We start from the raw sequence: 21,008 nt of genomic DNA on the forward strand, positions 1-21,008 counted from the left end.
GTGAGCACACACACAGTTTATCAGCACAGGCAGCAGAAACTTGGAAGGTTGTGTTCAAATATTCAGAATAGTGTTTTGGCTCTCGTGCTGATCAGACTATTTAGAGTCTATATGAAGTTAAATACTTTAAAGGGATACAGCTTGAAGTTGAACTTTCACCAGTTGAAGATCTGGCATATAGTAAACAGCATTCAAAACTGATGGAATTTTGTTTCTCATGAATGCCAAGAAGTCAAAATTTCCATTCTAATTTGAGTTCCATATATATGCCAAAGTTATTTCTTTTTAAAGTGCATCATAAAGCCTTTGATCATTTTGCTCTAGGTATTTTATCACTGTCTCTAAATTTCAAACCTAAGGTTCTCTTTTCATCTCTGAACTCTACTTACCCTTGATTAGAGGTAGCCCCTGACATCCGAGATCAGGAACTTTAAGATGGCTATAGGTGGTCACTGCCACCATATCAAACCCCTAGATCTTTTAACCCCACCCACCACTGAGCCAATCAATAACATGCTTAAATTAGTGACTGTGAATGGTGGCTGTTTACTATCAGAACTAACGATGCTACTAGCTCTAATGACAAGAAAAAGTTAAAAAACTGTGAAAGATGGAGAAAGGCAATTACCCATTCAACCCTCATGCAGCAGCTGCCATCAGTTTATGAAAACAAAGGGAAAATATACATAATTTTAACAAGTTATTTATTAACAGACAACATGGAGCTAAGAACTCTAACTCCCATCATTGAACTCTGCCTGACTGATGCTCCCTCTTTCAGCCTTAATTTGTTAAATTTCAAACAAAGCTGATGGCATTCATCCTCAGTTTGCCAGTTGGCACAAGCAAAACTATGCAAACTCTGAGTACCAAAGGTAATGAAGTAGAGCTGTCATTTAGCTCAATAAGGTTTTGAAGCTGCAAAGGCTAAAGCATAAGAAAATCTGCAACTTGCAATAAATTCCTTTCTTTCTCTTTTTTGAAAGCCTCTTTGCCTGTCATTTTTATACTTTAATAGTTAATGAATTCCATGTAATTGCCAGTTTTCTGCCACCTCTTTGTCCCCTGCTGCAAGAGATCTAATCTATTCAGGGGAAGATAATTGCAGCACTCTTGAGACAGAAGGAAAAAAAAAGGAAGCAAGCAAGCACTGCTCCATCTCACCACTGTTGTGCGCCTCCAGCTGTGAGGCAGAGTTGACAGCAACTTTGCATAGTGAACAGTACAGCAGTCTTTTTGCTTTTTCTTCCTCAGTCTCCACGGAAGGGCAAATGCTGCTGCTCGTGGCTGTTGTGGGGATTTTCTCCACTTTAGAGGTGATCTCAGTTGTCATAACACTGCTCTTCCGGATTTCCACGGTTGTCGTCGTTGATATTGCTGGTGTCCCTGTGTTAGCGTCTGTGGGCAAAGAGAGGAGATGGAAAGAAATGAAAACAAACAGAAAAAAATCGTGTGACCTTTGGTGTTTGCTTGTTGATGTCCCAATGCTGTGATGGCACAGAGAGGCAGATTGTTCTGGTGATGGTTTGACTAACGGTAATGAACTAAACCTGACCCTTTCCTTTGTATTTCGTGTGGTTACAAAATACAGTACTCCCATGTATTAGAAAACCATGTGTTGTCTCCTGCAGTCTGCCCACACAGAACTCATAAACTGAACAAAAAGGTCATTAAGAATGTACTGTACAACAGAAGAAAAATGCAATAAAAGAGGTCATGAAAATGACCAGCACAACAGGCAGTTAAAATTTATACACACAACTTCAGATGCATAAACAGCCTTAGTAACACATAATGATTATGCTGATTGGGTAGCCAAGCTAAAGTTTTAACATCTTGTACTAATAAAATTAAAATTAATAAATTGGCCTTTACATCTGGTAAAAAAAGAGAAGAAATTGATATTTCACTTGATTTTTCCCAACACCAACACTAAAAGAACAAAGGTAATTATAAGTACACAGTACATTGTTATCCATTATTACATAATAATGATACATACAAATAACAGTAACTAAATATATATATAGCATTCCCTATCTGAGACCTAAAAAAACACTAATAAGATTTTCATTCTGCTTATCAGTTGCAAAGACTACAAGCAAGACATATACCTAAATCTGGAAACTTATTTCTTGCAGCTAAGAACTTGTGCTTTTCCCATAGTTATCAAATGAAAGAGAGAGAAAATACACAATGATATTTTAGTTTGAATCATTGATACATGATGTTTGGATATGGCAGTGTCATGTGGTTAAGTACTTAGCAGGGTAGAGGACAGCAAAATGCAGCAGTGAAGGCAGTGAAGATGGTGGGTTGGGGACATGAGAAGGAGACAAAGGACAGGAGCTATTCTCCCTTTGCAGCACTGTATTTTATCATATTAAAAAATATTAAAAAAAAATTCTTAGTTACTTTGCTGAAATATGCCTGGATTTGGGTACTTTCCAGCCTGGCTCACTTTGGTTTCATACATCACTTGGTGTTAGTGATGCTCTACCTGTACTATGCTTTATTTACTGCCCCCCATCAGAATGGACAAAATAGCAATTCTTTCACTTAGAGAGCTAAGTACGTGCTCTGATGCAGAAGGGACACAACTAACTGATACCACAGTGGTGAGTTGCAGACTAATACTGTTCCAAAGTTTGTTAATGGAGAACATTCCTAATAGCTTAGAAGGCAATATCAAATTGGAAGCAGGGCAAACACACTGAGAAACCGGATTCAAAACAATTTTAATGCATTGAAGAAACAGTTTAGAAAATTAGATGCTTTTCAGTAAAGACAATTGCGGGAATCCACACTCAGTAGGGTTAATCTGATCTATTAAAACAGAATTATGAACAACAACCCCAGTACTGCATTTGGGGAAGTTTTACTGTATATTTCATTTTGATTGTTTTCTTTGTTTATTTGCTTGGTTTTCAGAAAAATCTTTCAGTAACAGACATGATGAACACAGATCTCTTCTATCATTGTGCTATAAACCAGGTCCCCACCACACTGAAATTGCAAAGCAAAAGGTTTAGGAGGTATTTTTTTCCTCCTCTGATCAGCTCTGAAGGCCCTGTGTCCAGCCTGGGGACGTCAATGTCAAAAAAAACCCCAAAATTTCTTGCTTTGCTATTAATTCAGAAGCAATACAAACGCAAAGCAACAAGAGAGGGTTTGTGATGGGGGGAGCCAAAATAAATTAGAAGTTTAGAAAACGCGAACTGTGAATATGGAAGAAAAAGGACAAGCACTGACAGTGTTTTTCATATCTGCAGAAGGTAGCTAAAAATAAGAGAATACACTCTTCTCCCTCATCCCTCCTAGTAGAACAAGGACTATTGGATTACACCAAGAGAGACTTAGATTAGATGTGAGGAAATTCTTTCTAATATTAAAGTTTATGAAGCCTGGGAATAACTTACCTATGCAGATCCAGAAATATTTCCTACTGGGGGACTTGAAGCTGGCTGAACAAATATCTACACAAATATGATTCCCTTTCAGTCAGTGGGAATACAACCCTTTAAGCTCTATTAAGTTTTATACATTGTATATTTTGTCATGTTTCTACATACTCTCACAGAGGGTTTTTAAAAATAATCATTCATAAATCCAAGAAAGCAGATTTTCATGTGAATGTTCTAGGTATTGACAGGCATTAAAACATGTAGCAAAAGATAAAGTCCCACTCAAGGTCAAATCACAGGTTTTCTTTTCCCTGAAAGAGTGTCTGCAAGTTGTCATAACCTGAAGGTACTGGGGATGTCAAATATCAGTGCAGAAGGAATGAGGTTACATTGCTGAATAATCTCTTCTTATTTATGATTTTTTATTAAAATAAGGTTTAAAAAGAAAAAAAATTGAAATATTAAGCATTTTGTTTGGAAACTGATGAAAAAATAAAGCCCTTGATGATCTGTCTACAAAACTGTAGAGATAACTAGTCACTCCTTTCCCATTCCAAAGAATCCATTGAATGTCTGCTTTCCTTCAGTCAAAAATTGCTGCAGCGAAATTATTTTCCTCAAAAGCCTAATCCAAATCCAAACTCCATTGCTTTATAAGCTTTTAAACATCAGTTTAACAGTGCTTTTAAAACATCAGTTTCTGCATCCTGGTCCTACTGTACAGTAGTAGGCTTAGCCAATGTACTCTCTTGGTGACATGGAAGGCAAGGGGCAGATAGCCCAGGCAGGGGAAAGGGACATTAACATTCTCTCAGGATTGATGGCAAAGTTGGTGCTCATTCTAATCTTGCAGGAAATTAGAAATGTACATCAATCACCACTGCCAGCTTTGCAGTATAAGGGTCAGTACTTAGCCCTGTGCAAAATATAGATGATAATTTCTTTTCTTTCCTTAGGAAAATCTGAGACAATGAATGAAATAAAACAATAACAGCTGAAATAACAGCAGATTTTATTCTGTTTCAAGTATCTGACCTTCTGTATCTGTGCTGATCTAATATTTCACTATGTAATTATTTAAAAGCTAAAAGAAAATACAATCAATTATGCTAGCTGTTTTGAATATTTTGAGGGTATTTTGAGATGCACAAATAAAAGCAGCATAGTATATAAAGGTCATCAGGAAAAAAAAAATCAAAGTTCAGTGCATTTATTCTGCATTTTAAGAGGTGCCTTATGTGAATACACTTGATATTCTACTAATGCAAATACATTAATGACATTAAAACATAAATAGAAAGCCATTGAAGTTCACCATGTAAAAGTACAACACATTTAAAGATGCAAAGCTGCTCATTCTCATATAAACTTTAGAATTTTCAGCAGAGATTAAGTATAAAAATTCTAAAAGCTGTCAAGTAAGCTTACAAAGAGGCAATTCAATTCCTTTTCTCACAAGAACCTCTAATCTAACCTGAGTGGGTCCCTTTGAATATTTTACAGTGTTGCTGACTGTCTGGAGTTCAGCGTCCTAAATACAGGGCAGAGCATTAAAGGTATAAGGGATTAAAAAACAAACAAACAAGGAAAAACAACACCAAAAAGAAGTAGGAAGGCATTTGAGTTCAAGCCTTGTAGACTGAATCAGCAATTCTTAACACTATATTATGACAGTGCTTTAAGAGCTATTTCAATTATAAATGTTCTAAAATTGAGCTGGAAATTCAGACACAGTCAAAGGGAAGATTTGTTTCTGGTGACGCAGGCTTGCGGCACTGTGCTATTTTCATAACAGTGGCCCATAGCAAATATTCATGATTGCAACTGTCACTGCTTGGCTTTGGTATAGAAGTTGATTGCTGATATTGTATGGAACCGGACTCCAGTAGCAAAAAAAAAGGAACACTTCAGGATTCAAAAGAATCCATTTGTGATTCTGGTCTTAATATAGCAACAGAATAAAAACTAAAAATATAAAAATATTACATTACAATCTAATCTTAGTCACTGGCAAAATCAAAGGTCTGTTTTAACAAGAGACAAAGACAGATGAAAAAATATTCTGTGAGAACTGACTTCTTTGAGTACTGCAGATACCATGGTTCAAATGGAAAACTGTATTGTGATTAAGGTTCTCCTAAGTAAGCAGGATTAATTTTATATCCCAGCTACAAGACTCATGGATTTTCTTTAGTCTGAAGAAACAGAAAATTACAACTCATGTTTTTCTTGAGTATGTGAAAGTTTCACTCATCAGTTCCTGCCACTAAGCCTAAGAATTTCATATCCTGAAGCCATAAATAGACCCACAGAGAGAGAAACGTACTCTGACTTCAAACAAATCACAAATATTTATGAGCGTGTTTTTTCTTCCCCAATCTCAAGTGGCACACATTTAAAAATATCTGATTTAGCACATACCCATGCATTCTGGTCTCATTTAAATCAAACTTTGCCTTTGACATAAAAGGATTGAGCATTTTGCCCATAACATTGTTCAGGGAAAAAAAAATACACAACAAAAATACCCAAAAAACCCCAACAACTGTGCCTCTGCAGAAGGTAGAAAACACATTCTTTCTCATAACAAACACAACTTGATATGAAATATTTCACTATATGAGACCACTTAGTCTTGCAGGAACATCATCAACTGGCTGTATAGCTTATAACAAACCCGTGTTAATGCTCCCATACAGACCCTTGATACTGGCACGTTCAAGGCTGGGACTGGGACTCAGTATGTTATTTTCCTGACTACAAAGAACTGTGTCCTCAGTTTCCTTGGGCTTCTTTGAAAATTCCATTTTCCACTACTTCTGTGGTAATTACATTTGAAGATAAGACTTAATTTCTTTAGAATCTATAAATAGAATAGTGGAGTACACCAAAACCAAAGCACCACCTCCAAAAAAATTATGGCTGACAGATATTTCTGTGCTTAGCTGATTTTCTGTTCTCCTATGCTGAAACATAAGCATATGTGCTAGCATATCACTGGCTCCAGCACTTAAACAAAACACTGTGAAGAATTTTGACTCAAATGTATCAACTTCTTATCCTTTATATGCGCAGAATACAAACTTGCATATTTTGTGGTCAGTGGATATCTGGCCCTCTACAATATATTGTACAAAAAATTCTTTTGGTATCGTATTATCAAAATTTCAGTCATTAGACATAGTTTTACATTCAAAACCTGGATTCAATCTATTTATTATAGATATATCCTTCCCAGATTTGATATCTTTACTTGGAGAGATAGAAATATATTTTTAGAACTTAGAAGGACCCATTTAAATTTTCTGAAAGCAAAAATTATTACATCATGATTTAGAGACATAAACAGCAAACATTACAGGATTTTTTGGCATAAAAGACCTAAGTATCTTATTGACAACTGTGCAATTCATCACTTTATGGCCACCTTCAATGGCACAATATGAAATACTAGAAACCATGGTGTTCACCTGATCTTCTACAGGATGGATACTAATTATTATGCCATAATGGAAGGATCAAGAGCTTTGAAGTAATAAACAAAGCTGACTATGACAAAGCAGGAAGAGTATTTGAAAATTTTTGATGAGCTGTCTTTTTTGAACTTTTTTTTTTTAAGTCTGTTTTTTAAACAGCTCTTCACCTCTTTTGTCTCCCTTTCCTTGTCACTATCCTGGCTTGTCAGTACTTTCTTGGTCAAGTTCCTTGTTAACTTTCTTTGTCTAGATGTCTATCAAAATTATTTTTAATATCCAGAAAGGGAGTCTGAACATGTCTAAGGTATTGCCCAAGCTTTTGCTCAAATGTACCAAGCAAGCATTACTGAGAAACTGAAGGACTACAAAATTTCCCAGAATGAGCATGAAAGACAAATACCAGGAATTTTCTTGGATTGTAAGCAGAGAAGCAATGACTTCAGTATTTTGACAGCCCCTGCTTTTTAACACTTAAATAAATCATATTATACACAGTGTTCATCACTCAGAAACAAGATGAAGAAACAACTGGCTACACAACAAATGACTTCATTTTACTGCTGCCTCTAGTCCATGCATCCCATCAAGATGCCTTGGCAGTGATTTGATGGCAGGGAGACAGAAAACAGGATGTTTGGTGACAAAAGGTGCCCACAGAGAGAGTGATGATGAAAAGGAAGTAGCAAACTTCATATATTTGATCTGTGTATATTTTCCTCCGGTCAAACTCAATTCTGTCAAGTCCTCAGATGACCTCCTTCATTAATTAGGAATACAAAATTTTCTAATGAAATTATACCTAATTTTTACTAGCAGTTCTCTTGGTTTAAAGCACAGTTCATTAATCTTGAGCCACAGAGGGACAACTATATTCCTGTTGAGGTTAATTGAGCTGGCAGCAACAGCAACAGCTAGGGGTAAAAAGCCTGTGGAAAGCGAAGAAGTTAGAGAAATGTCACACCATGTCTGAGTTTTGGGTTCTTAGGAAAATGTAGCTGAGAAAAATATGACTGGAAGGTAAGGAAATGATGAGGAGAAACCATTTGTTTTTCAGGTCATTTAAGGGATACTTGGTGATGACTGAGTTTGGACACTGAGCTGTCCTTATGATTGCACAGATTTTTCCTCAGCCAGGCAGAAGAAGATCAACTTTCACCAGCTATGACTGAAAGGGTCCCCATGCAAGGAGCTACTGGCTGAAGTGACTCTCACAGTTTAATTAATGGGTACTTTGTAGTGAAAATTTGATTTGAAATCAGGACTAAGTGTTTGCCTAAGAGGTGGAGCTCACACTCAAATGAAAAGAGGATTTTTGCATGCTTGAGGCTATGCTGAAAAACTACCACCAGTTTACGTCTGCATGCACCTCAGTATTCATTTCCCAACTTTTAAGCAAAAGTAAACATAGTAAAAAATATACTTGCAGCTAATCTTAGTACATGAGTAGAAATTGAGCATCAGTTGAATTTATTACCAATAAAAACCAAAGAACTGAAAAAACTGAAAAAGCTAAAAGCCCAACAAGGAAAAAAGGTTTTGCAATACATCCTACAGTAAAATGAATTTGCCTTGAATGTCTCTTTCTGGAGGCCAACACGTGCACAGCAGTCCCCATCTGTATTATCATCCTCTCTGTTCCTCCAAAGCAGGTCAGCTGCACATGAACTGCCTCTGTTGCTCCTTGGCTTGTACTGAATGCCAGACTGCCCAGGGATATCTGGGTGCTTCAGCTTCATCCAGAAGTCATCCAGAGACAGCTACAGCAGTGGGAAGGGATGATGGGATGATTGCATTCCTGTGTCCAGGAACATCCTTGGCACTGTGTGAATCACTAGCACTGACAGAAGTCCAAAATAATGTTTAAAAATAGGGCCTGCATCTGTTCCAAGGTCCAGGTGGCATGAGTTATATCCAGTCAATACTGGAGACAGTATTTCCCCAAGGAGAATTCAGGGAGCAACTTTTCTCTGTGTCACTAACAGCAATGGCTTCAAAGTATTACCTTCCTACCCGAAAACTCATTAGAGCTTTAAGTCACACCATGTACCCAGGAGAAGATATTGCTCTTACCAAGGTCAGTAAGTAACTATGATTTAGTTTCTGACTGCTACTCCTGCTGCCCCACACACCTACCATGCAGACATGGGGAAGGAAGCAGCAGAGAAGCTGTTCTCTTTAACTTTGCACTGTCAACTGTAGTGATGGAAGTGAGCTTTGAAAGGGCCTCTCCTAAACTCCCCTTCTCTTTGACAGAGACAGAGAAGGCACAGTCTAGGCTATACACTGCTGCAAACTGAGAAGTATTTTTCACAAAATAAGTAGGTTGGCAAAGCCTATTTAAAACTTGATATCAAAAACAATTTACAGTGGAATCTCTCCCCAGCAATATGCCACCAAAAACAAAGTAACATGGAGAAGTATTAATCACCAGCAGAAGAGGAGAAAATACAATGCTTTCATTAATCAAATGGAACAAGGAAAGTATGAGTGAACTGCACTGCAGATTGGAAAGGATTGCTCTCCATTTTAAGCAGGTAGTTGATTTTTTTTTGTATTTTAAGCAAGTTGAATGTCCTCTTCAAAACCTCCATCTAAACGTTAAGTTTCAAAACAGATTTAGTCATAGAATGCCTAGAAGTAAATTAAAATAACTGGAATATAACTCAGAATTTCTAAAAGGTCTGACTTCTGACTGTTCTTTTAAGTGTAATACCTGACGGCATTCCCCTGTCTTGAATCCAGGAATAATTAAAGCTATTCCCTTTACAGCAGCTCACTTCCTTTACAGGAAAGCAATGAACTAGTAAATCTGATTTTGGCAATAACTGAAGTTGTGTCTAACAAAGGAATTGTCCCTTGCGGTACCAGCATCACAATTACATAACTTTTCTCAGTGGAGAGAAGGCAGGGAGAGCAGGGAGGAGACATTCTTTCAGACATCTGTCTTGTAGTGCATTGGAAATAGAGCCTGTAGGGGAAGTGTTCCAGGGACTGATCAGCAATGACTTTTGTTACAAAACACCTGCTCTTCCTTAAGTAGCTGAGATATCAAATGCCCACATTTGAAAGAACAGATTTCACAAGGAATTGAGGAGACAACAGTATAGGAGATGGTAGTATTATTGCCATTCCTTAATCTTTGGAGTAAATAATTGTTTTGATTTTCCTGGTATCCCATTTAGATTTTTATTAGTCTTCTTCAGTCCAATGTTTTTACAAGGAATTCTTTCCCCAGCTGATCACATACGGTTGATAACATATTTTGTAAATTGAAAAGAGCATTCTTGCTATAAAAGTAGCATCCTGTTGAGTGCCAGGGAAAAGAAAACCTTTTGCAATTTTCAGAGTCTCTGGAAAAGACTCTTTTACTATTCACAGCTGCAGTTACTATGACCATCTATTTAACTTGTTCTTAAATCTCCAACAGGATCCATATTCTGAAATAAATTATTTTACTACCGCCTGCATGCCCTCTGTTCCTTCCCCTCTCCCACTCCCACAGGTCGCTTCAGGGCTAGGACTGAAACAGAGTTTATGAAACACCCCGTGTCATCATTACAGTCAAAAACATTGAATGATGTTTACAGAGGGTTTCACAGACAATACAGACCACTATTTCTAAATAACTCATTGTCATCACAGTTCTTGGTATAATTTACATGTTTTTGGTTGCTTTTTCTTACTTTTTAATAAAACAATTATTTTGTGCAACACGAGCCATCTATGTTGGCTCTCATGTGTCAGTCTTTCCTCTGCCTCCAGGCAGACTGCTACCAACTGAACTATTAGTCTAATTACATTAGCTGGCAGAAGAAACATACTTAGTAAACCACAGTAAGGCTGGATAAATGGTCCTGGGATAAGGCAAAGACCAACAGAAACCCGTCTACTTTGACAATTTAATGAGTTCCCTTTCATCAAATGTTGTCTTTGTCAGAAGGCACTGAATCAACCCCTTTTTATCTCTTCCAGTAGTGCTCCCTGACACCATCCACACATATCCAGCAGAGAGGTTATTAGTGCTTTGTTGTTTGGGGTGTTTATCTACTCAATATGATAATTTTATCAGGCAAGTTCTCCACAGAAGAAAAAACACAAGAAGTGATGTTTTTCTTGCCCAAAGCTGTTCTCATGAATAATATAAAGACTTCTGTGCACAAGAGAACAGTAAAAATCAAAAAGTATTTCCTTGTGGCACCATTCATAGATATCACTCCTACTTTCAAATCTTAGAAAATCAAATATATTATTTGATTTAACCAATTACACACAAAACAATGATGAGTTTGTATTTTAGGACACAAAGCTAGTAGAATAGGCTTTAAAGGAAATGACTGCTCTTAGTTTGCAGTGACTGTAAAAGAGAGTAGCTGCATATTAATGGATATAAGTATCAAAATGGCAGCACAAGACTAGCTATAGCAAATATTTGAAGGTTTTACATGAGGTATCTAATTCTTGCTCTGCTTTGTCCTTTTCTTATATACCCTTTTGTAAGGCTGACATTAAATGCCTATGTTATCTGGAAAACTAGAAGTGACATAAATTAATACTTATAATGATGTAGTTAATTTTTCAGAAGGTTTGGTCCAATACTTGCAAAGACAGAATTTCTGTCGTGTCGAGTGAAGGTAACTATATGGTAAAAGTGTGGTTCTTAGGCAATTAGTCATAGGAAAATGACAGCTCCAGTCTGTTCAGAACAAATATCATGGAGGGATATTTGAAGAAAGCAATCTTAAGCAACGGGAGCAGGACTGATAATAACTGCAATCTCTGCTAGCTCTGTTCAAATTTTTTTTTCCCCGAAGCAGGAAAGGGTATTAATGACCATAATTACAGCTTTGATTAACTTCTTTGGTAAACCCAAATTGTCATTCTCTTCATGTGCCACATTTTTCTTTGTATGCAGTTCTTTCCCTAACAACATAACACTGTAGCAACAAAAAAGGTTTCAGCTTCCCTTCTAAAGATGGCTGTAAATACTACAGCACTTACAAAATCATACCCCAGCTTCCTCTGTTAAAATTTTTTCCTTTCTTGTACATGATAGTTATTCAAACATCACTAGATCTGACATCATTCAGATCCAGCATTATCTGTTAGACAATTAAAAAAGAGAAAATAGAAGTTCTCCTTATCAGGGTAATATACTATTGTTCTGGTTCCTTATTTTTCATTGTCATATCTCTCTCCCATGTACACTATAATGGAGAAAAATGTATGAATGAGTCCATGAAAGCACTAATACAAGCCCAAATATTTGAAAATTGCCCTCATTTGTAGCTATTTTATGAATAACTGTATGTATTTTTCATATTCATGTTTACACAGTGTCTAGGTGAATAGGTGCAATCTGCCTGCCTCAACCGCCTTTAGACATAAAAATATTTGTTAATGAGCATGTAAATTTGAAGGATTACACAACTGCAGCAATCATCACTCCACAGCCACACCTTCACTCTGTTTAGCATTTTGGCTTTTCTTTAAAACCCACTTTTCCTTCCTAAAAGATAATATTTTTAGAATTTCTATTATCACATCCGGTCTTATGTCAAGAAATCTAGTTCAAAGCCCTACTGAAGAGAAGAATACACAGAGAATGGGGAAAAATTAGCAACTGGATAATATAATTAATAACAATAACCTAGAATAATTCAGTGTAAGGTCTGAGGGATTACCAGAGGGATGGTGGTTTTTTTTATGATGTAGAATGCATTTTACCACTTCTTGCTTACTCCTACTTAGTACATAGCAAATCATTTAAAAAAATGCAATAAGTGTTTCAAATTTTTCAGATGAAACCAGCTGCACTTAAAGCAAAAAAGTGATTTGGATGAAAAATATGGAATCAAGGGTTTAGTTTTTTGCATTAGCTTTCAAAAACCTTGGTGAGAAGTTGCAGTATGACTGCATTGGTAGAATAACAGCAGCTGGAACAACAAACTTCTGAACATTCTTCAGCTTCTGCAATATCCTATATAAAGACCTTTAAGCATCTCTTAAGCATTGATACACTATATTAGGTGTGTTCTCAAGCTCTTAAGGTTGCTACTATTCCATACAGACAAAATTACAAATAGATTTTCTTAGGATCACTCTGCATCACACAGCATTTTTAAAACCTTAGCAGAGGTTATGAAAGGTAACAGCACTCCTTTTCTGAAGCAAAAATTCAGATATGACAGTCTCTGAAATTTCAATACAGAATATATAATGGAGGTTTCAACCTTTGGGAAAATTCCAGTGTTTTAATTTATGAAAAAATTTGGCCAACACTTGAACAAGTTTCCTTACATAATGCTTGTGCATTAGTAATTTGGCAGGCAGGTAGGGAGCCTACTTACCTCTCCTTCAGAAAACCTGCATCATTTGTGATCTTGTAAGCCAATTGATTATGCTGGCCATTGACCTACAGCCTTAGGAGATACAGGTCTACAGAATTAGAAATGTATATATATTTTTTTTTATTTTTTAATTTTTTTTTTTGTGAGTGGGAGAGAAAGACTATGAGTTGATGAGAAAAGAGAATACTGGTTCCTCCCTCTCAAAGCCTCTGAGCTGTAGACCAAGTGAATCTACAGATCAACACATCCCTTAATCCATGACCATGAGAAAAATGCATACGTTTGTACAGCTGCAAGCTTTTTGTGAAATGGAAAACGAGAAGGTGGGAAAATGCTAAAAGCAACAGCTCCAGGCTTCCACTAAATTCAACCACTAGAAAAAACCTTGTGGCCTAACTTTTCTACAAAAGGCTACACGTTGTCTCCTCTCCCTCACAAAGTAGAATTATACCACTGCAACCCAAATATATTATATTTACAATATAAATAATTAAAACAAAAGCTTTACCAGTAATTTGGAAAATTGAAGGATTTGAGGCATTTGGCTTCAAAATAAGCCTTCCATCAGTTGTCCTGGAAAGCTACTTTAGTGTGCTTCCCAAGTCTGTTTGCCGTACAGCACGCAGATATCTGATACCTCGCATGTCCAGGTAATAGTGAAACCAAGATTTTTAAAGGCTGCGCATTGTTCACAAACATATAGAACAGAAAACACCTCTACCTGTCAATGCCATGGCAGGAAATAACTCTGGACAACCACTTTAATATTCACTACTCCTAAAATGAATTGTACTGACAAAAGAGATGAAGATCAGGGTAGACAAGATAACTTGTTCAGTGCGGAAAATGTGTTTTGTATCATCAATAAAGTTCTGCAGGAACAGAAAGTCAATCATAAACATCACAACTCAGAGGTGACAAGCAGTGCTCCATAACTATGCTTTTATAAACTTGTTCTTATGGCCTTCAGACATTTTTCATAAGAAATTCAAATGAAGATTCAGCAGGCAAACAATGTGGCAATCTCAACACAATTCCCATCAAAAAAAACCCAAATCCCTTCACTCCTTCTGTCCTTAGTTTACATGTGCTTGTAAAGTAAGGTGGATATTATATTTCAACATGTCAAATGCTACAGCATGCAGTAGAAGATGCAGCTTTGAGATGTTACGAGAATCCTTAGAAACACAGTACAAAGAAGATTAGATTTCCCAATTTTACATGCTAGGCTAAAATGTCAGTGAGGAAGAGTAGAGCTGCAATTAGCTATGAGAGCAAAGCATTCAGTCCTTTTTAATATAAACAGACCTCAAAGGTAAAAAAAATATTTAAAAATATAGCCTAAAAAGGTGAAGGCCTAAGGGCCAGTTATAAGTTGCTAACCACCTATAGCACTTGCACAGGCAGCTTGACACTAAGTAAGGGTAGAAAAGTCAAAATAAAATTAAAGCAAATAACCAGCATAGCTACCTTTCTTTCTATCTGAAATTTTAATATTTATTGTCTTAAGGGAAATAAATTCTTGGGGTTGGTTTTTTTTTTACCCCAAACAATTTTTATTTATTTTGGTGTGCACTTTTATGTCCTGTCTGACTACTTTTTTACTTATGGAAAACCCAATAAATATCCTTACATAATAAGCAAGCAAGAAACTACTTAAAGTTCACTTACTGTCCATTTCAATAAGTAATCTTCTCCACTGTCTTCATTAGGCTGTTAGCTCTTAAACTTCATTTACAACAAAACTCAGTGATGCCAGAAAAGATGATCTGGACTAAAATGCCTCCTAGTCTAAGTTCTTTCACAATCTAAAGACAGCCCACAGCAGTCGACATTTCAGCCAATATTAGGTAAGATTGTCACTGTATAAGGAATTTCTTCTAACATGCTGCCCTAGATGGAACCTCAGAGAACTCAGCTTGGGAAAATTGTGAGTACTGATTTCAGCCTTTCAACTTCTGCTTAAATAGTTTAAATAATTTAATAATAGTTTAATTAAATAGTGTGCATCACAGTTAACATTTCTAGCTTCACTGCAGGATTTTGAATGGAAATTTTCTCTCTGAAGAAAGAGTCATACCTTTAAATCATTCAGTGCACATACTTGAGAGCTACCAAGCAGATTTTTCTAACATGTTAATCACAACTTTCTCAACTGATCAATGGTCGCTCTGCAGACTTAAGTTTTTCACTAATTCCACAAAAATAAATATTATTGGACTGGAAAGCATCCATGTTGTGTAACATCTTTCTTTTTTGACTTTGGGCTGTAACAGCTGTTTCAAATGTCAGCAGATAGGGCAGAATTAAAAAGGGTACACAATGTGGACCGGGGAATTGCAGATCTAACCTATCTGTGCCTAATGCCAAGAAATTTGCAGATGGATAGCTGTTTATCAATTTTTCATCTAAATTTATTAATACTTTTAATCAGTCTAAATATGCAGCTGCCACAGTGCCAAATAAGATGAGTCTGATAAACCCATTCTCTGCTCTACAGGGATACTGAAAAAATATCACATAACAATTGAAATCCCAGGAAGAGCAAGTTTTAGCAAAATATTTGAGTAATTAGTGTTTTAAAAAAATATCTTTGAAATTCGTTTTCTATGCTATGCAGAGGACACCATATTTCTCTCAAAGACAGTTTACAAACAAAAAGACACAGGCTTCTCATTTAATTGCATAGGTGAAAGTCATTTGTGAGCTGATTACACCATACCTCTGGCTGCCAAGCTATCCTCCGAATGCATTTCATGACCTAAGCCATTCCTTTATTCTAACTGCTAAAACTAGACAAGTACTTTTCATGATCTCACTTTTGCTCATGCAGCATGATACGTTGCTGCAGTGATTCTGCTAAGTCTGCCACTGGTTACACTGGTCTAAGACAAGACATAATCAATTTCTCTCCAAAGTATCACCAGGAGCGCTTGCACTCCCCAGTCACTTCAGGCTGTGCTTGCAGTACAGAGTTCTGGTTACTCTGCTAATTTGCTCAAATGCAGGTTATGGCCACAAAAGAGAACTTTCCTATAAGTAGCACCAAAAAATGGAAGAAGAAAAGTTGCTCTTACAACAGCAGATCTATGAAAAAGTCTCAAAAATAGAATTTTACCATAGATCTCTTCCACAGAAATAGTGTATTTTTACCTTTTCATATAGTTTTGTATGTCAGATTATAATTACTGGAACTAACCAGCTGAATTTAAGAGAGTATAACAATACCCTTAGGCCTAAATTGTGACCAGCCTCTTCTTAATTTCTCATAGCTGTTAGCATACTCCATGTAGTTCTTTATATGTGGAGTTTTTCTCCAAAACAAATATTTCAACAATGTTATTTTCTAAAAAAAGAAAATAAATAGTGCCAGCATGCAGACAATAAAAAACCAATCTGCACGTATGATGGACAGGAACAAATGGTAAATATTTTTTTTGCTGTTTCAAGCTTTCAAGAGGTAATAGTTGCAAAAGATATAGTAAATCTCATGAGTTTGTAAATTATGAAAAATATCTCAGTAATGCTCTTATAAATTGGAAACATATTTAGCTCAAAAGTTTATCTACTCAGCCTTCAAAAAAATTTCATTACTCTTGTCTAGATGTACACTGCTTCTTCCCCCTTTGAACTTTAAGGCTTTTAAAGCTTTTTTCCATTCAGATTCTGTTCTTTTTATCCAGTCCAGTGGCTCACAGTAATTCACAGGCTGCTGCTTTATGACCAAATTCTTGCACTGCACTGGCTTGTATCATCCGTATCAGCAGCTGCTGTTAAACCACCTGTCAAATTTACAAAATTCTCACTCAATTTACCCTGAATTCCAGACTAGCACTTTTTTTTTTCCATGTGTCTGTTCATGTTGTTTACACAAGGGTTCTATTGGGACCAATGGCCAACCAGCTTGAGCTTCATGCACAGATGATGCTGTAAAACCAACTGCCTCACCACTAGGAAAAAGGAAACAGAGGAAAATTCTAGGCTGATGTTTCATGTACTGGGTTGCATAAACCACTGATTCATGTATGAAGTAGTCAACTTTGTATTTGGATATCAAATTGGAAAGCCAACAGTTCAACTTATTGTGCAGATATCTTACAAATTCATTCATTACTGTGAATATCTGTCTTGGAAATAATTTTATCACTTTTCACATGTGGAACACAAGTGGGCTTGCATGAGCACTATGCTAACTTATATGAAAAATCTTTCAATATTGTAGATCAGAGAACAATAATAAAATCTTACAAATTGTGCTTACAGAATTTCAAAAATGATGGGCTTTAATGCAACATCTACTCCAGACCAGAATGTCTTGAGAGTGAAAGACATATTCTGGAAAAAATTTTCATCAATTATGGCAGCTATATATGAAGTCTCTTACATATTTGGAACAGAGCTCTACAATAAAAGAATCATAGGAACACAAAGGATACTTTGTGTCAGAGATTTTTCACCTACATGATAAGAAGAGTTGTGTAATCACTCTTAAATCACGTAAACAAGTATCCTCTTCTTGGGTACCATTGCTTTAAGAGGCGACTGAAAGCTGAAAATCCTTCATCATTTTCTCAGTTTGTTCTCCCTCTCACTTTAAACATGACTGGATTGAAATCCAGATCTGCCAGCCCAAATCAATTCTATGAAATTCAAGGTGAAAAGCCTCAGGTTTGGTTTGCAATTACTACTATGAGTTCTGAACATAAATCTTTCAGAATAGTTCACAGAAAAATTGATTAGCTACAAATTCACTTTAGTAAATCCCCGTGTCAGAGCTCTGTTGGTCCTTAGCATCAAGCCATTTGTTTTAAGAGTGCCCGCTCCAGCTGCACAATCTAGGATGCTGCATTTTGTTTATATTCAGTTAAGCGCAGACGTGCATGCCCACACACCTTAATGTTTTAATATTACAGAAAAATTTTTACTGCCTCCTCAGTGCAGTTTGTTCTGCAAGAAAGACAGTTTTGAACAACCGAGAGTGATTTTCACCTCCACTTTTAGCATTTTGAACATGTACTCTGTTGATGCTAAATCCTCTGTAAAAAAAAAATAGCAAATTGTATACAGCATCTCCATTTGTGAATCTGTCTGTCAAGGCCACACCTCACTGCCAAGTCTGTGAAATATTAAATTGTTCACCTGCATGAAGAAAATACTATTTGTTGCTATTCTGAATAACTGTATTTTTGTCTTGTTTTATATTAATGGATTCGCTTGCCAGATTTCCTCTCTAACTCGCTGTTTTACTTTGAGCACTCTTATCCACTTGCATGACAGCAAGAATTAACTCTTCTATATTTGAATACCTGTAACCTGCTAACCACATTTGGGAAAAAGGTTCAAACTGCCATAATAGCAGAAGTAGTAATGCCCACAACATTTATTTCCTGTCTTTTTTTTAGAATGAAGTCATGACTATGATATTGCAACTGTAAACAAATCTAGCATGGGTATAGTGCAGTTTGCAACATCAGCCTCTTTCTGTACCAGCTATTGAACAAAGTGGTTTAATTGGTTTTTTTCTTCCCAGTCCTCCAGTAGTGGTGAGTTACTTCAGCTCTTGAAGACAGAGGGATCTCCTAGGTCATTTGAAGGGACATGCTCTCCAGACTTTGTGGACTTTAAGTTTCTTGACAAAATTGCATCAAACCTACTTTCTGTAAGGTTTCCTTTTTTTGTTGTTGTTGTTGGGAGTTGGTGGCCAATAGGGGTGTTACTCGTGATTGAAGCACAAAATCTGGGCTCTGTGATTACATAAAGTCTCAATAAACTTACCTAAAGCTAAGTAAATATAGCCTTTTTTATTCAAAGACTTTCCTTGCTTGTATGCATGATACCATCAGAAGTGTTAAAATACTGATACTTCACATGTATGTATATCTGAAGCATCATGGAAAAAGAAATCATTTTTCCAACAGGCTTAGAACTTCATTCACACAACTTAGTCTGCATTACCAAGCTTGTTTACATGCCTTTGTAGGATTTATGCTGCCCCCTGAGAATATTTAGAAAATGTGGAAGTAGGTGTGTTGTGAGGAAAAAACCTGGAAGGCTATTTAAGGTAAGCAGGCTTTATGGAGAGATTTTAAGAGGCAAAGGATTTGAAGGTTATCTAGCACATATGAAGAGACAGCTATATCAAGAACAGAAGTTATATAAAAAAGCCGACACCAAAATGGCACGGAACAAGACAAAGGAATTTCCCAGAAAGCAATCTCCGCAGAAGTCTAGGGCTGTAAGAATTCAACAGGCAAGAAAATAAAGACTGAAGAGCAATGGAAAACTTTGGATCACAGACTTAAAAAATACATACATTTGTAGGACAGGAGATTTGTCATTTGTATGACATTGCATCACATGTTTTCATCTTTGCTGTTCAGGGAAGGAATATCACAGAGTGGCAGAGTCAAAAATGCTGCTTACTATTGTGCCCACAGAAAAATGTAAAATACAGGAACTCCCTTTTGAGAAATCATTAACATTGTCTTTAAGAAAAAAAAATTAAAATCCTCTTCCAAACCCTTTATGTATGTTTGTGTGTTTCAAACACAAAAGTTATCTTAAATCACACTTTCACTTCTGTTTTGATTATTGCAGACACAATAGTGACTATATTGTTGGATGATTCTATATCAACATATATTTCATGTAATGCCAGAATGATTTGCCTGATCAAGAAGATATCAATGTCATTAATAACCTTCATCTCTGAATATACAGAAATCTTTCTTTAAAGATGTTTCATGCATCATATAAAGAAGTTGGAGGTATTTATCAGGTACAGCATAATAATTTGATTTCCCGAAGATGAGGTACATGTTTCCTTGAAAACTTAAACAGAAATATGCCACCATTTTGGAACACTTATTTTTTTGCTAAATTAAGCTCTCAGCTGATAATTTACACGACTTATAAAGAGAAAATAACAGGTGCTTCAAGCAATAAATGAGCAAAACATTTTCTGCAAAATAACAATTGTTGTAAGGGGACTTTGAAATTAATCTCTCAAAGTTTAAAAAAAAATCACAAATGGTTTAATGGTCTATAAATACATTTCTCAGGTGTCTGAAGCTCGAATAAAAACCAGTTATTAATGGACCATTAAAAAACAGAAGTTCTTTGATGGTAGCAACACTGAAAAAATTTTCCTTGAGCTTGTACTTGTTCCTTACTGAATACCTCAATTATTCTATCTAGGCAACAAATTTGGCTTAATCACTAGCTCTTCTTTCATGCATTGATTTTACTTTGTTTAGAAAAGTGAGAAACTTACTCCTTTGTTACCCAAAAAGCAACTTAGTGGACTTATTGATACAGATTTAATGCAGCAAAATAGAGAATTTTGCTTCCTGATGAGCAAAAAAAAATTAAACATTTTGGAGTGAGATCCAAAATATTTAAATAGCATCTTAATTGCAGAAAACTGCAAAGATGAAATTATGCACATAATTACAATTCCTAGTTATTTTAAGAAGTGAAAGCTGCTGACAAATTTTGTTAATTTACTTATTCAGATTGAATTTGGCAATCTAGAGAAATGCCTATTCCTTTATTTAAGCTAGTCCATTTCAAAATTAGGTGAAAATCAAATCTACTTAAGTACAAAGTGTACCGGGAATTTACCAAAGCAAGGATTATCAAAATACTGCAATATTATTTTAGTGAATGCAAAGGACATACTTTGAATATGACTCTTAGTATCATTCTGATAAGGATATTCAGGAGGTCTTTTAATTTAACAGATAAATAATGTTTATTGTGGAAAAGGAAGGATTAAGAAT

General features: G+C 36.0%; 1 protein-coding gene across 3 annotated transcripts in view; it reads right to left on the reverse strand.

The window, feature by feature from the left end:
* Positions 1-21,008, reverse strand: part of ZNF385D (zinc finger protein 385D) — a 417,272-nt gene that overhangs the window by 14,264 nt on the left and 382,000 nt on the right. For all 3 annotated transcript variants that reach the window (XM_030963381.1, XM_030963389.1, XM_030963398.1), the window contains one exon: positions 1,165-1,398. In XM_030963381.1, the coding sequence (XP_030819241.1) occupies positions 1,165-1,398 (234 nt within the window). The remainder of the gene's footprint in view (positions 1-1,164; positions 1,399-21,008) is intronic.

Source organism: Camarhynchus parvulus, chromosome 2, assembly GCF_901933205.1.
Source record: "Camarhynchus parvulus chromosome 2, STF_HiC, whole genome shotgun sequence".
NCBI classification, from domain to species: domain Eukaryota; kingdom Metazoa; phylum Chordata; class Aves; order Passeriformes; family Thraupidae; genus Camarhynchus; species Camarhynchus parvulus.